Source organism: Castor canadensis, chromosome 2 (assembly GCF_047511655.1).
Source record: "Castor canadensis chromosome 2, mCasCan1.hap1v2, whole genome shotgun sequence".
NCBI classification, from domain to species: Eukaryota; Metazoa; Chordata; class Mammalia; order Rodentia; family Castoridae; genus Castor; species Castor canadensis.
In genome coordinates this window covers 92,730,213-92,745,954 of record NC_133387.1, presented here as the reverse complement: position 1 = coordinate 92,745,954, position 15,742 = coordinate 92,730,213, and the positions used below count along the sequence as shown (strand labels likewise).

The window sequence follows — 15,742 nt, the reverse complement described above, 5'->3', positions numbered from 1 at the left end:
GAATAAGTGATTTGGGGGGGGGAGGATGGATGAATCCTTAGAAGATGGTTGATAACGAGGTCTATCCCAGTGTGATAAAAGTCTCCTATCCTTCACATCTCCAATTCCTTGAAAAGAATAAATTTTCAGGGATTTGGTAACACTTGAGTTCCCTTGGAGGATTTGTGTTTGGGCAGATAAAAGGAATTCAGGAAGCTTCACCCTGATTACCTATTGGTAATTAATACACTAAAGTAACATATTTTGGGGTGCCATTTCCTGAACTCCTTTAGTGACTAGCTTTGTTTAATGAGCAATTCAAGTATGATTAAGAACAAGTAAATTTGTTGACTATAAATGGCATAGAGACTTGTAGATAAACTTTTAAAACAATAAAGAGACACAGTCTAATTAAAAATTGTGCTTAGTATCTGAATAGGCATCTTCCAAAAGAGATAGACAAATGCCCAAGGAGCACATGAAACAATGCTCAATGCTATTAGCTAGCAAAGAAATACAAATAAAAGCCATGGTGAGATACAACTTTACACCTATTATGATGTGGAAAAAATAGAAGTTATGCAAGGCTGGTGGGAATACAAAATGGAATAGCCTCTTTGGTAACTGGTCAGTAGTAGCTAGACATAAGCAGTGGCCACAAGAGAAAGAAAAGAAAAAGATCATTGGAATTCAAATTCCCAACTCCACTATTTCCATAAAGATCAAGTTGCCAGACCCCAGAAGTTATCACAGGATGCTTTGAAGTTAGCACTCACCTAAAACTTAATTCACTCTTTACTCAATAGTAGTCCACATCTTAAACATCAGCTAGGCCTGGTGCTGGGAATTCACACAGGTAAATTTAACAAAACAAAGAGCCAGATCTAGGAGCTAGAAAGAGCAGAGAGGTTAGGAATTTCAAACAGAAACTATCACTTATGCAGGAACTGGTAGTTTACACAGATAATCTCTCTTTCGTTTAATAAAGCAATGACCCTACCCAGGAAATCATCCCAGGGGCCAAATAACCCAAAGCTAAAGCTTCTTCAATAAATATTCCAACCTTAAAATCTTATCCCTAGTTCTCACTCTAGAGGTGACCCACTTTCAGTCTGTTGAAAATGTGTTCCTTTCCTAATAAACTTTACTATTACTTTTACTATAATCTTTGAATGATTGCTTGCTTGAATTATTCTCCTTTTGGATGTAAGACCAAGGTATTTATCAGTGCTCTATTTAATGCTCTATTTTTCCCATAACAGTAAACAGACTAAGGAGTTCCTCAAACTGTTGAGTATAAAATGTTGAGCAATTTTCCATAGGATCCAGCCATTGTACTTCAACTTCTAGGCAGGTGCTCTACCACTTGAGCCATACTCCCAGCTGCGATTCCAACTTCTAAATTTGACAAAACTGAGAAGAGGTGTTTAAATCTTCATAGAGGCATTATTCATGCTAACCACTCAACTAATAGATTGAAAAATGAAATGTTGACATCCATTCAATAGAATATTATTCAGCCAGAAAAGGAGTGGTATTCTAATACATGGTACAACACAAATTAACAATAAAAACATGCTAAAATATTCAATGAAGTGAAACCGTTAGGTAAGAAACCAGTCTCAAGAGACCAAATACTATGTGATTGAATTTATATGAAATGCCTGTAATAGGTAAATTTATAGAGCCAGAGTGCACTAGAGTGGTTGTCAAGGGCTGGGGAGGTTGGATGCTTTGAGGAGTGACAGATCAGGGGTACAGAATTTCTTTCTGATGCAATAAAAGTGTTATGAAATTGATTCTGGCGATGAAGGCACAATGTTGTCAGTACACAGAAAGCCCCGGATTTTACACTTGAAATGGATGGATTGTGTGCATGTGAACTTTCTCTCCAACTGTCAAAAGCCATATCCCCTCCCCTCTAGGGTGCTCCTCTTTAAGGGTGACCTGAGGAGGGCTCAAAAAGTTCTGAAGTCTCAGACCCGGATAACTAGAGTGTCAGCACCCACTCACTGGCTTCTGACCTTAGAGAAGTTAATTCCTTTCTGTGGACTTCGATTTACATGCTTGAAAATTGCAGCCATGATATTTGGTCCCCTTTGCTGTAGCATCTTTAAGTTTAAAGAATTCTGTAAGAGTTCAAAATGAAGGGAGGAAGCAGGGCAGTCTGGAAACAAGTTTTAAGTATTGAGACTGTAGAAGCAGCTTAGCCTAAAGCAGAACAATTTTAAGAGGACATTAGTGTGTTCTTTGATTAACTTGCATTCCTGGCTGAGAGGCAGAAAAAATTCATCTTCTTCTCTGTAAGATAAGAGGTGTTTGGGAGTGTGTTTCTTAGAATGGTCTTGCTCAAGTGAAAAGTGAATGGCTGCAGGGTTTTCTTCACTTTCAGAGCAAGCCCAGTGAACAAATGGGCTCCTCAGAAGGATTCTGTGTTTGTCAGTTGAGAGGCCCTGCAACAATGGCAGATGTGGGACAAGAGATGACTCTCTTGAGAGCTGAATTCTAAGATCAAGTCAGCATAGTGCATAGCAGAAATATGCAAAGTCCTGGGAAAGAGGCAGGCATCCTTTGTCCCAGTGTCCCTGTCAGCCAGAACCATGTAGTGTTCTGAGCGTCACTGATACAACTGAAGAAAAGATAGTGACCTATCTGCTATGATTTGAATATGACCCCTCCCCCCTTCACGTGTTCAAACTTAATCCCCAATGCTACAGTGTTGGGAAGTGGGGCCTAGTAAGAAGTGATGACCTTCGTGAATGGATTAAGTTCACACTGCAGGGAGGGTTAGTTATCTCGAGAGTGGGTGTGTTACAAACCCAAGTTTGGCCACTCTTGCTTTCTCACCCCACCCTCTCTTACCCTTCTGCATTTTGTCACAGGATGACACACACTAAGGCCATCATTGGACATGGTCTCATGCTCTCAGACTTCCCAACCTCCAGAACTGTAGCCAAATACATTTCTTTTCATTATGTATGGCACAGTGAGGCCATGCCCTGCTCTAAGGTACTCCATATTGGATAGAATAGTAGCATTCAGTCTGTGCCTTGCTTTGAGTGACTCCATTTTATACAACAGCAATTCTGAGTGCAAACACGGAGGCTCAATGACTGCATCTTGTTTGTGTAGGTAAACAACCACCATCTGTCCAGCACAACCAAGAGGCACAGAACGATAAATAGCATATTTATGCAAATGAAAAATCACCACTTATGAACTTATCAATCTAAATCAGGAACACATGGATGAGTATAAAACCTATATCACAGAAACCAGACCCACAGCTTACTGAACACATCAGTCTCAGAAATAATGCAACCCACTCATTGGATCATATATAAGGAGAGACAGTTAATGCTGGGGCAAGTGGCACACATGACCTGTCATCAGACCATCTGTGCATGTGTTACAGATCGACCGGTGAGCCCCCAGCTCTGTCCCCATGGTTTTAACTCAGCTCACTCCCCTGCTGGACATGAGTCAGTGAAATTTGCCATCTGTCTGGATCCAGTAAGCTTGGAATCAGTTCTGCACCTTGAACCAGCATTGCAGCTTGGATCAGATTTGCCTCTTGACACTACCACTCCTCAACAGCTTGTGACTGTGATTGTGGCTCCAGGGCTGGCAAAAAACTAGCAAAACACACAAAAAAATCTGGGTGTATACACCTGTGATCCCAAATACACAGGCAGCATAAGTAGGAGGATCACAGTCCAGGCTGGCTAGGGCAAAAACCGTGAGACCCTACTGAAAAATGGCCAAAGCAAAAATGGCTAGAGGCATGGCTCAAGTGGTAGAGCACTTGCCTGCCAAGCATGAAGCCCTGAGTTCAATTCCCAGTACTGCCAGAAGGAGAAGAAATAAAGCAAAAGGCAAAGGAGGGTTAAAAAAAAAAAAACCAACTGAGTAGTCATCGCATATTAGGTAAGCATGGATGTGAGTGGACATTCCAGTTTGTGTCACCTTTATGTTTACCACTCTTCCCTGCTCATAAGAATCTTTTGAGGGATTTGTTGTCTTTCTGCTCACTCCATCAGCAAGCACACTGATGCTTAGACAGACATAGTAAATGGCTCAGCTGAGGTTAAAATCATTCCCACAAGAGCCAATGTTATTGGTCATGTACCTTTCAACATGCCTAGACGTTGTAGCTGATGCCTTACCTGCCTCAGGTAGAGCAAGTATTGATATCCATTATCTATTAATAAGAAGCTGGAAGCACAGTGAGACCAATTAACCACAGAGCTAGCTTTGTGGCTACATTTTCTAGGATATGTCAGTTGCTTTCTTCCTTTAACATGGGCTTTCAACTTTCATTATGAGAGATTTCTGCCTAGGTGACCAGGATGTGAAGTTCTAGTATGACACTCAGGGCATATGAGCTTGTTGACCCCTAGAGAGAATGAGCTCATTAATCATTTTTCCATTAACAGTTCTCAGATTCTGCTAAGGTGTTTACTAATGAGAGCCGGAGGCAAAAGCAGCAAGTACAAGCAAAGGTCAGAAACGCCTTGCACAATGTGAAACACCGTCTTCCCAGGCATCAAGAGGGCGGGGTGTTTTGGAGAGTGATTATTCTCAAAATGTGCTTATGTGATGGTTCTGCTCAGTTCATGTGTTTTGTGCTGGTTTAGATTTAGAAAAGAAAAGGATAGTGGGAAATAATCTTAACAACAATTGTGTGTTTAAGTATATAATTCCATTCTATCCACTGTCCTCTAGCTTGCCAGACAGAAGACAATGCTGGGTTCAAGTCCGCACTGCCAGCCAGCTCTATTGTGTTTTCCAGGAGAAAGTCTTAGCTAGGAGACTGTCATTGTCATTTCATAGAATTCATGGAGCCATTCCATGCAGTTTTTTACTTTCATAAAAATAGAAACAGTATCACTCTTGTCTGTCATGTATAACGACTACATAACCTGAAGTGAGTGCCTGGTTTCCATTTGGAAATACAACATTAGTTGATAAAATGAAAACAAATCCATTAAAATTGCTCCAATTGAAAAGAAAATCCAACATTGAAAACCCAACATTGAAAACCCAACTATCAAGACTGGGTGCTGGCGGCTCAGGCCTGTACTCCTAGCTACTCAGGAGGCAATGAGCAGGAGGATCAAGGTTTGAAGCCAGCCTGGGCAAATAGTTCACCAGACCCTATCTTGAAAACACCCTTCACAAAAATGGGCTGGTGGAGTGGCTTAAGGTGTAGGCCCTGAGTTTAAATCGCAGGACTGCAAAAAAAAAAAAAGGAAGGTGTAGCACCATGCATCAGCAGACCACAGATGTAAAACTAAGGCCTTCCTGGGAAGAAGGAAAGGTAGGGGTAGAAGCACACAGTTTGGGAAACTCTTTGAATCTCCATATGCACAAAAAGTTCTTGGATAGCAAATACCAAACCCACAGACAACAGATACTACAAACCCCACACACAAGGAGGTGATGATGAGCTATGGAAATATGCCAGAAAAAGTGGAGGGAAGCCACTGTGGTTAGCCAAACCCATGAAAGGAGAGTCCCCAAGAGCTGTCAGGTGTCATTAGAAAGCTTGGTGGGCAATCTGAGCAGGGAAGTGTTTGGTGTCAGAGACTCAAAGTCAGAAAGCCTAAAGGGCTAAGCAATCTGCACCCATGAGCTCTAGCGACTCAGCCTTCACAGCCTTCCTCCCAGGACAATGCCCATTTTGAACTCAAACTGCTAGGGTTGGGGATCAAAATTAGCAGGCTAGAAATAAAGTTCAAAGAAATGTCAGGAAGCAAGCTAACCTACATTTTTTAACACTACACCAAAACAACAGAAAGCACTCTGGGCATTTACAAAACTGTCCTGAACACCTCTTCCTAAGAGTTTTTGAAAACTAATCTCACATAAAAATGATCAATGGAAATGTATCTAGGTCAGCTCCCATACAAAGTTATTATAGGAAAAAAGAATAAGAAACAGAACAGCATCCCCACAGATAGCAAAAGCATGCCAGGAAGTCATGCCCCCCCCCCAAAAAAAGAGATAAAAACATAGCATTATTTCAAAATGAGATAAGAGGCATTAATAAAATGATATAAGACATGAAAGAATAGCAGACATCTGTGTTAGAAAAACTCAGATAAGGAATAAAAGAACTCAGGGAAGAATAAAAGTTATCAAGAAAATGAAGTTTTAACTAGAATGAATGCAAAGCAGATGAGAACAACAGAATCTTCATCTATATCTATCTATTTTCTATTCTCTGTTTCTATATCTATATATATGACAGGCAATGAAGATTCAATATACAGATAGTAGAAACACCAAGGAAACTGACCAAAACTTTCCTGGAATTAAAAAATATAGATTTGAATCACATATTAAGAGAACTGGGTGCCTGAGGACATCAATATACAACAATTAAAACAAAGACATCTTCTAACTACCTTCATAGGAAAGAGAAAAGAAACTTACCTTTTGAACTTCTAGGCAAAATCAGCAAGTGACAAATTAGATCACCATTAGGCTTTCTAATAACATATTTTAAGTGTTCAGGGAAACACTTAAAAATTGTGTGCCAATCATTTTCATATACAGAAAAATGGTGAGTTCTAAGCATAAAGGGCACAGACAGCCTGGTATCAACATGCAAGAATATGGGGAATATTGCTCCCCAGAGCCCTTCCTGAAGAATGAACAGTAGAAATAGCTCCACTAGAGGGACATCTACATGAGGGCTGGCAGTGACCATTAATCACTTGGCTGCTGATGGAAGAACATTAAATGGGGGAGAAAAGGAAATGGGTGCTCTTTGTATGGGCTCTGTGCTCAGTTCATACAGCTCAATGATTTCAAAGAGTGGAGAAATAGGAAAGGCATATGCAAAGCTAATTCTATTTATTTGTATTTATTTATTTATTGAGGTAGTTGCTGGGGATCAAACCCGAGGCTTTGCACATGCTGGGTAAGTGTTCTACGACTGAGCTATACCCCACTCTTTGTTTTTGTTGTTGTTGTTTGTTTTATTTTGTTTTTTTTTTTGAGACAGGTCTCCCTATGTAGCTGGCCTTGAACTCACTATATAACCCTATCTGTCCTAGAACTCATAATCCTCCTTCCTTTGCCTCCCTAGTGCTGGGATTATAGGTTGGTACCACCATACCCAGTTTAGATATTTTAGCTTAAAATTATCCATACATCTATGCATATATTTCTTATCACTGTATAGCAAAGGGAGCTTAGGAAGAAAGAGCATTCCCTAGCAATGAGCACTCCTAAGCACCCAGGCTATGCTTGAAATAGTTCTCACTGGAAGAACCCAGAGGTTCTAGGACAAATGGCTGGTTTCAAGCCTGGGGCAGAAAACCTGCAAGACAGGGTCTTGCCTAGTCACTCCAGTTTACAGAGGATGCCATCCAGGGTTACCTGAACTCATGTCAAAACCACTCAGAAGTCAAGTTGAAGAGGCTCTGTGTGGTCAAAGATGGGGCCATTTGAGCTTTATAGGATAATAATTACAACTGACTGAAACCCATCAGGTATGCTCATGAGTTTATGATGGTGCTTTTTTAAAAAAACTAACTAGTTACTTTGGGATAATAATAGAAAACCAATTACCTTGAAAATTGATAAGTAAAAGATTCAAACATGTGTCCTGTGCTTTCTATATGAGCAATACCACTAGGTACTATGGAAAGGAGATCTCTAACATATAAGGAGGAGGAATGTGAGGATGAAGAAATGTATTTCAATTAATAAGTGGTAGATTGGAATATCCCAATTTTATTCTTCCCAATTAATGGATCTCATTATTGAACATCAACAGCTATTAGAAGCAAATGCACATATGTGTGCACAGAGAGAGAGAGAGAGGAGAGAAGGAGAATTATCACTTATGGTGGCCTGCCAATGAAAGAAAGCAATACCACTTGCAATCTTGCCAAGGGAATCAAATTGGAATCTAATCAACCCTATGGATCCAGTTGCCAATCTTGAGGAAATACAGAGCACAGAGGACATTTTGAATTATGTTACAGGAATGCAGTCAATACAGAGTACAGTCCAGACAGCGGGGAATGCTACAGGTCAAATTTCACAGCTAAATTATAAGGCGGGGGGCGGGGGTGGGATGAAAAGGAAAGACATAGATTAAAATAGACTTAGAAAACATATCAAAATGCAAAAACTGGGCAGCACCATGGTATGCAGGGATGCCCACTTGGGTGATAAAGAAATGCAAGGAAATGATTACCACAAGATTCAGGAGGGGGCTATGAAGAGATGGAATACGTGGATGAGACTTCTGGGGAGGTTAGCTATCTGTTCTTGCCTGGCATGGGCTGTGTTTACAAGAGTGTTTACCTTTCAGTAACTGATAAAACTATGCCTTTTCTATGTTTGTTTTGTTTTAAATCACTGACGGAATAATACTCTACCTTGTTTATAGAGTCATATAAGTAAACTGGTAAATATAAAGTTTGATAAGAATAATAGTTATTAAGTTCATCTCAGTGGTTCGTTTTAGGGAGGTGGAAAGAAATGAAACAGTGGGTAGGAGAAGCCAACGAGTGTTTCAAGTTTATCTGCCGTGTTTTAATTTCACAAGAGAAAGACTTGTTGTAAATAGGTCAAAATCTCAACAATGATTTATGTGGGCCATTATAAGCATGTGTTTCAGATTATTCTCTCCTAATCTCGAAGTATGAATTCTAAGCATTTTTATCCTGTGAATGCCTAGTTTTACTACATGCAATAAATTCTCCAAAATGCTTTGGTATTAATGGCACAGTGTGATATATAAATAAAGACACAATTGCATTAATTCAAAGACCTTATTAAACAGAAAAAAATAGTGCAGCATTCTTGATGAATTAGTTCCCACTAAGAGAAAGAAAAATTGACCCTCAAGCAAGTTTATTCTTTGACACTGTTCATATAATGGTACTCTGTGAAGGAAATAGACTTAATATTTCCTTTCTGCTGAGACTGAAAAAACAAATATACAGCTTGTTTGAATCACTGGTCAGTTCCTTCTTTTGAAAGATAGATACAAGACTTGATTGAGATCCAGTTGAAATCAATGGAATGTTCCAGATTACTGTCCCATTTGGGGCTTTGAGATCATTTGTCTTCCCAGCTTACAGCCCTGTGTTGGTAAGGCTATGTGTGCCCGGGAATGTGTATACAAGTTAAATTATTGAAATTGTTCATTATTTTGACTACCTAGTATTTAAGGCAATGACCACCAAGTAGGAAAACCATTATTAATGTGACACATAAAGTGACAATTGACCAGTCAACATTTTATTCCCTAAACGTTCACAGCAATTTCCTTCTGCCATGATGGACAAGAAAGGACAGGGAGAAACTACCTAGAATGGTATTTAAATTTGATTTCTATGATCCCCAAGAGAATATGAACCCACAGAAATAATACAATCAATTCTGGTCCATAAGCACATGCTGCATATAAAACATTCACGATGACTTATGGGGGAGAAGAGGAGCAGATGCCACAGTGGGACACTTGTATATTTACCAGGAAGGTAGCCGCACAGTCTCTCCATGGAGCCCTGGATGCTGGTGTTGTGAACTTGAGCCAGCTGTTCAATCACAGATACCACCGCCACACACCCTGCAGGGGACAGAAGAGCATGTCAGCAGTACCACACAAAAAGCAGGTCTGGAGGGTCAAGGAAGGAAAGGGTTGCATGCAGGTGTCTTTAAGAACACCAGTCTTTCCAAACCAGAGAACTTTTCTTCACTGTTAGCCTTTAAATGTCTACTGTGGGCATAAATGCACCATGAGTTGTAGTGAAATGAGAAGTGTGGTGAGAAGCTTGTGTGTTTGTAGGTCAGAAAATCTCAGATTGTCAGATCAGTTTTGCCATTTGTGACTTTGGGGAGACAATTTAATCTTGCTTTAATTTCTGTTTCTTTACTGTTATAGGGGAGAAAGAGATGATGTTTAAATGAGATTAGTAAAGGGAAAACAGCCCATAGGGAGTAGATGTTCAATAGGTATTGACTTCTGTTTCCCCCCTTCTCTCTCTACTGTGTAGATGACTTCAGTAACAGTAGGATCATTCAGATTCTATATAATTTTATCCTGTGACCTAGGGCCTGATTTTAAATTTTGGAACAGTGGTTGAAATTGCTCAGAAGACTTAGAATTGAGTGCTAGCTTATAACCTTAGACTCTCCTCTGGTCTTTCTGATTCTTGGTTTCCTCCTCACAAAGTAGGTAATAAAATGTTTCTCACAGGGCTGCCATGATGCTTAAGTGCAAATGAATACGCTTTTGAAACCACAACACATTGTCAATTATTTTATCTCAAGCCACAAAGCACACTGCCAGAAAACATGTACCAATATGATAAATGCCTAGAAGAAAACTTAGATTAAATCAGAAATGGATTCTTTTCTCTCCTTTAACATGTATTAAGTGTGAATTCCCAGAGGTGTTAAGCTGACCTTTCTAGAAGGTTCTATCACTTGCCTTGAGCTAGAGGATTGCTAGGAGAACCCTAATGTCCTTTTACCAAAAAGAAGAGATTCTTTCTTTTATATGCAAATATTATACTTGGTCAAAGATTAATAAGTGTGTGAGAAGAAATAAATTTCATTGTAAGAGAAGTGGGCACTTAGAAGATTTCTAAGGAGGCAAAGGAAGAAGTTCCAATAGGAAGAAGTTGAGTAGAAACTATATGGACATGAAAAGTTCCAGGGTGCTGGGGCCCAGCAATAGACTCACTATCGTCCATCTGCTCCAAAGGTGCAGCAGGTGAATTTGGGTCAAAATTTGGATTTGTTTTTAATGACTCTGGCTAGGTGAATTTGACCCAAATTCACCTAGTCAGAGTCATTAAAACCAAATCCTTGCCCCACATGTCTTTGAGACAAGGTGGTTGATAATACATGTGAACAATAAAATTTGGCATTTTTAGACAGAAAGAAATAAAACCTTCTGGAATATGAGAGATTGCTAATGAAGAAATAAGAGATGTCTATCATTTTAGATACTGTAAGACTCTAAAATACTTTGTTCTCAGTTGTTCTGTTCCCTCCATTTGAACAGAGGGATGTACCCCATCTGGGTAATGACATCTTCATATCCACCATTTTACTTGGCTCTGACAGCACCTACTTGCTGGCGCATTTATCATCATAAACTGTCATGGTTGATTGGCTGTGCTTGTAACCTGATGCACAGTTGGGTTTTCTTACATTATAGTGAATTTAGCAACTGGTATTTGTTAGCACTTTATGATTTAAAAAACAATTTCATGTACACTTGGTTTATTTTAAAAATAATTTCAAAAGTATAAATACAATGTAATCCCATTTTGGAAAAATTTTAAAACATAGAAAAGTATATAAAAAGATAATAAACATCATTTAGCTCACCCAGAGGACCAATTTCACTTTTATTTAAAATACATTTAAGTTTAACAAATGTGAATATCTTCAACATTTATTATCACCAATAACATATTTACTTTTAAACCCTGACAAACATCTCTAATAATCAATTATTAAGTTAGAGCTAAATAAATTTTAAAACTGCAATTGAGAAACAATAATGATAAGAAGATGCAGTATGGTATAGTTGAAAGGGAAAGGCTTTGAAGGAAAAGTCCTAAAACTTGGGCTCAAGCACTATCTTAGCCCCTTGGAAATGGTGTGACTCTGTAGTGGTTTCCTACCTTTCTGGAGTTTAGAAATGGACCATAACTTCCCTGAGGTCAGGAATAGGGTCTTGCCATCTCTGTGCTTGAGTGCCTGGCACACTGCCTGGTTCAGAAAACAGAGGCAAGAGCTGTTTACTGGCTTGGGGTGAGCTGACTCGAGAGCCCCCTGAGTAACACTGTGGTTGTCAGTTTAGGGGAATTCTCCCTGGGAAAGAACTAACTGGTACACTTACAGTTGCTTCCCAGCTCCATTATCTTGCCCACAGTGCTTTCTCTCTGCTCCAGTTTTTGCTTCTAGACATGGCCCCATATTTCATTCTGTGGGAAACAACTGGTGGCCTCCCCTGAGTCAAACAGCAGATTCTGTGACAAATGGTCACAACATACAGCTCATAATCAAACCAGAACCTGAAGGAGACAGGTTAGGTACCTGCAAAGCTTGCACTTCCTACAGTGTCTAGTAGTGAACTGCCTCCATTGCTACCCAGAGTGGGCTCAAAATATGGTGTGTGGGGGGATTTGGAAGTAAAATTAAGAGAGCTAGAGTGCAGTGACCAAGCAGAGCTGATTTCACTGTGAATTATGCCTGAGACCTAGCCTGCTGCTGATATGATTATAGACACCTTGAAAATAGTGGGAAACCAGTATTACCCCACACCAAGTTTGATATTGTTTTCAATTACCCAAGTCAATTTCAACCTGCACCTTTAAAGGATGAAGCAGATCACAAAATAGCCTAGAGAACTTAACTAGTAATTTAAGTGACTGAAGCAGCATTTAGGAAGTGCCTTGAATAGTCCTGGACACATGGGATGAATATAGAATTGACACCCTTCTCTTGTTGAAAATAAGATGATGAAGGGGCACAAAACAATTGTTGGTTCTCATATTGCCTTAGTTTTCTTGAGGTAACCAGCCTTTAAGATGGTGATCTTCGGAAGGATCTAAAATTAGTGCATTACTCTCTGAAAAGAACCCAATAGTAATACTGCAGTGAGCTTGTTTTACTTTCACTGCTTCCTCAAAAGGTTCTGCTTTTTTTATGTGCTGTTTTCTACCCTCATCCCCCTTGCTGACAGTTGCCTCTGACTCATTCAAATTCCTCTTCAAACATCATAATCCTTGTGAACCTCCACCTTCTGTATCAAATCAGAATTCACTGCATCTTTTCCTCCCTGCTCCAGTACTGTATACACTCATCCCTTGGTGTCTGTGAGGGATTGGTGTCAGAACACCCTATAGATGCCAAATCTGCAGATACTCAAATCCCTTATTCAAGATAGCTCAGTACTGTTAGGTATAACCTAGACACATCTTCCTGTATACTTTAAATCACGTATAGGTTACTTTTAATAACTAATAGAATATCAATAGTTGTTATACCTGTTGATTAGGGAGTCATTATAAGAAAAAAGCCTGGACGTGTTTAATACAATTATTTGTCAAATATTTTTGATCCAAGGTTGGTTGAATTCACAGTTGTACAACCCATAAATCATCTTGGACTGGTGTGAAATGCTACACCTATTCCTTCCCTCCAGACATCACCCTCCTGGAGAGCAGTCGGGAAGTTTTCTCCTTCTTGGTCTAGCATCATGCTTGGTACAAAAACTCTGCACATGCTTACCGTGGATAAATTAAAGAAAGCATTCATAGGAAAAACCTTCTATACTTGTGAAAATGGGAGGCCTCTTTGTGGAGATACCCAAAAGAAAAAGTTACATAAGGCTGCATGTGTAGCTAGAGAAGCTCTAACTATTTCTCTCTTTCTCCCTCTCTAGGGCAAAAGGCACATGCATATTCTCCAAATAGCAGAGGAATTTCCAATGTTGGCTGTAACAAAAGATGAATGCATTCACTTGTTCTAAGTAAGAAACTGTGCTAAGTTTTGATGAGGCCCTAGATGAACAGAAAATGATCCCTATCCATAGGGGGCTCACAATGTACTTCTCACACTAACTTGACAGTAATAACATTCAAATGTCTGGTGTGATGTGACTTAGCAGAGACTCTGGCCCAAGAGACGGGAGGAAAGACATTCCCAAGAGAGAAAGAAGATGTAGTGGTGTGAAAGAGCCTGGCATATTTCTCCATATTTTCACAATTTAATTAGCAACAAATTTTCTTTCTCTTTGTGAGTTAAAATAATAGTTTCTTTTAGTTTATAGTATAATTGACTGGATGAGATGCAAAACTCAGAAACCTACAGTTGCTTCAGTGTAGCAGAAATATTGGGCATTAAGGAGCTCTCCCTGGACTTTGACCTTGAGTAGTCATCTTTGTTTCCCTTCCTCGAAACTCAACTCCAGCATTTGTTTTCAATCATGACTGACAAGGATGACTTCTACAAAGAGCATTGGGGAGCTGAGGACCAATCCTCTTCTTTGTACTTACAGACTTTAGCCTTTCCTTTTGAGTTTTACTTAGAGAAATTACATCAAAGGCTCTTAGGACTATTGAGGTTCCTTAGCAGAACTGGCTAAAATTGGAAAATCATTAAGTAGATAAAAAGGAGTCAAAAAAAAAAAGAAAGAAAAAAGAAAAAAAAAGTCATCTGTCTCTGAAGACCAGATGGAATCACCACTGTCATCACTTTGCCTAGTGAAGAGTTATTATGATCAAAAGGACCCTGCAGAAAAGCAGGTAATGGGGTTGGAAGCACTGAACACCCAGGTTGGGCTCAGCTTTGATTTGGGGTCCATCTCTACCCATCTCCAGTGGGCTCAACTCTCCTTCCAGTTGGATTATTAATTTTGGGTTTGCAGTGAGGTGTGTCTTGAATCCTTTATTAGCAAGAATGAAGGAATTGACTTTTGTACAGTTCCTAATAAGAGGTTTCACTGCCTTGACAAGCCTGGGCTTGAATAATTCCTCCTATTACAGATTATTCTCTGGCCACTAATAAAATGCCTGGCTCTGTTAAAGTGAATTTGTCCAAGTGGCTGTTCATTTAGGAAGGGAGGAGAGACTGAGAGCTATGCATTTTGTTCAGTGGCCATCATCTGAAATATCACATATGGAAAATTTCTTCTCACAGGGCATTTGAAAATAATAAGCATAATAGAAACAGACACTACTGGTAGTGTAGGAAAAGAAGCAAGTGGGACTGAATATAACCACCTGCCACATGAATCCGCATCTGGTCATACACCTCAGATAGACTGCAGACTGTGACATGCAAATCCTTTTGAAATGAAACCAAGCTCCTGAAACTAATTATAATCCTATCTGTACTGACTGGACATGCAGCCAACTACAGAGCGTGGTCCACCAGATTCCCTATTGTTCCAAGCCCACACTTCATTAAAAAACCTTGAAAGTACCTGCAGTTTCTCAACCAGAATCAGTGGGAATACGCTTCCTTTTCAACCTTGAGTAGAGGCCTAAATAATTTATCATATGGCTAGAATGTGTGCTAAAGTTTTCCAAGTGTTTTTGCATACATCATTCTCTCATGCAAACTTCACAGCAACTCACAGATGTAGGAATTATTAGTCTTGTTTTACAGCTGAGCATACACAGAGGCTCAGTGTGGTTACATGTCTTGTCAAGTTTATGTAGCCAATAAGCAGGTGAGCTGGGACTTGAGCATAGTGTTTGGTAAAAACAAAAGGAAAATATGTACATAATCACCTAAAATTTATCCTCCTACCAGCCTTGTTTCCCCAAGATACAGTTACTAAGCAGAGATGGTAGCATGCATGACAGGTATGAATCACAGAACACCTTCATCTTTTTCTTCTAAATCTTCCTCTCAGATTCTAGACATGGCAGGAAGAGACAGAAACAGAGAAGGAAAGAGAACGGAAGGGAGGAAAGAGAAGTCTACTTGAAATGCTAAGGAATAGTAGAGAGTAGAATTTGGGGGTCAGAGAGCCCTGAGCTCAAATCATATTTCAAGTGTTATGAGCTACTACATTTGGCAGGATAGTTTATCTCTCTGAACTTATATTTTGACACCCTCAGGGTGGAATAACAATACCTACTTGTGTAGTACATTAAAAATATCAATAAGGCCATTGTACTTCTTCTCATGAAGAGTGGCTCTATTTCCCAGTCCTTTGATTTGACCTTGTGACTTGCTTAGGCCAATAGAATGTGCAGGAAGT

At 39.5% G+C, this 15,742-nt stretch overlaps 1 protein-coding gene across 2 annotated transcripts in view; it reads right to left on the bottom strand.

The window, feature by feature from the left end:
• Positions 1-15,742, bottom strand: part of Aoah (acyloxyacyl hydrolase) — a 227,048-nt gene that overhangs the window by 187,292 nt on the left and 24,014 nt on the right. For both annotated transcript variants that reach the window (XM_074065287.1, XM_074065288.1), the window contains exon 2: positions 9,482-9,577. In XM_074065287.1, coding sequence (XP_073921388.1) covers positions 9,482-9,577 — 96 coding nt within the window. The remainder of the gene's footprint in view (positions 1-9,481; positions 9,578-15,742) is intronic.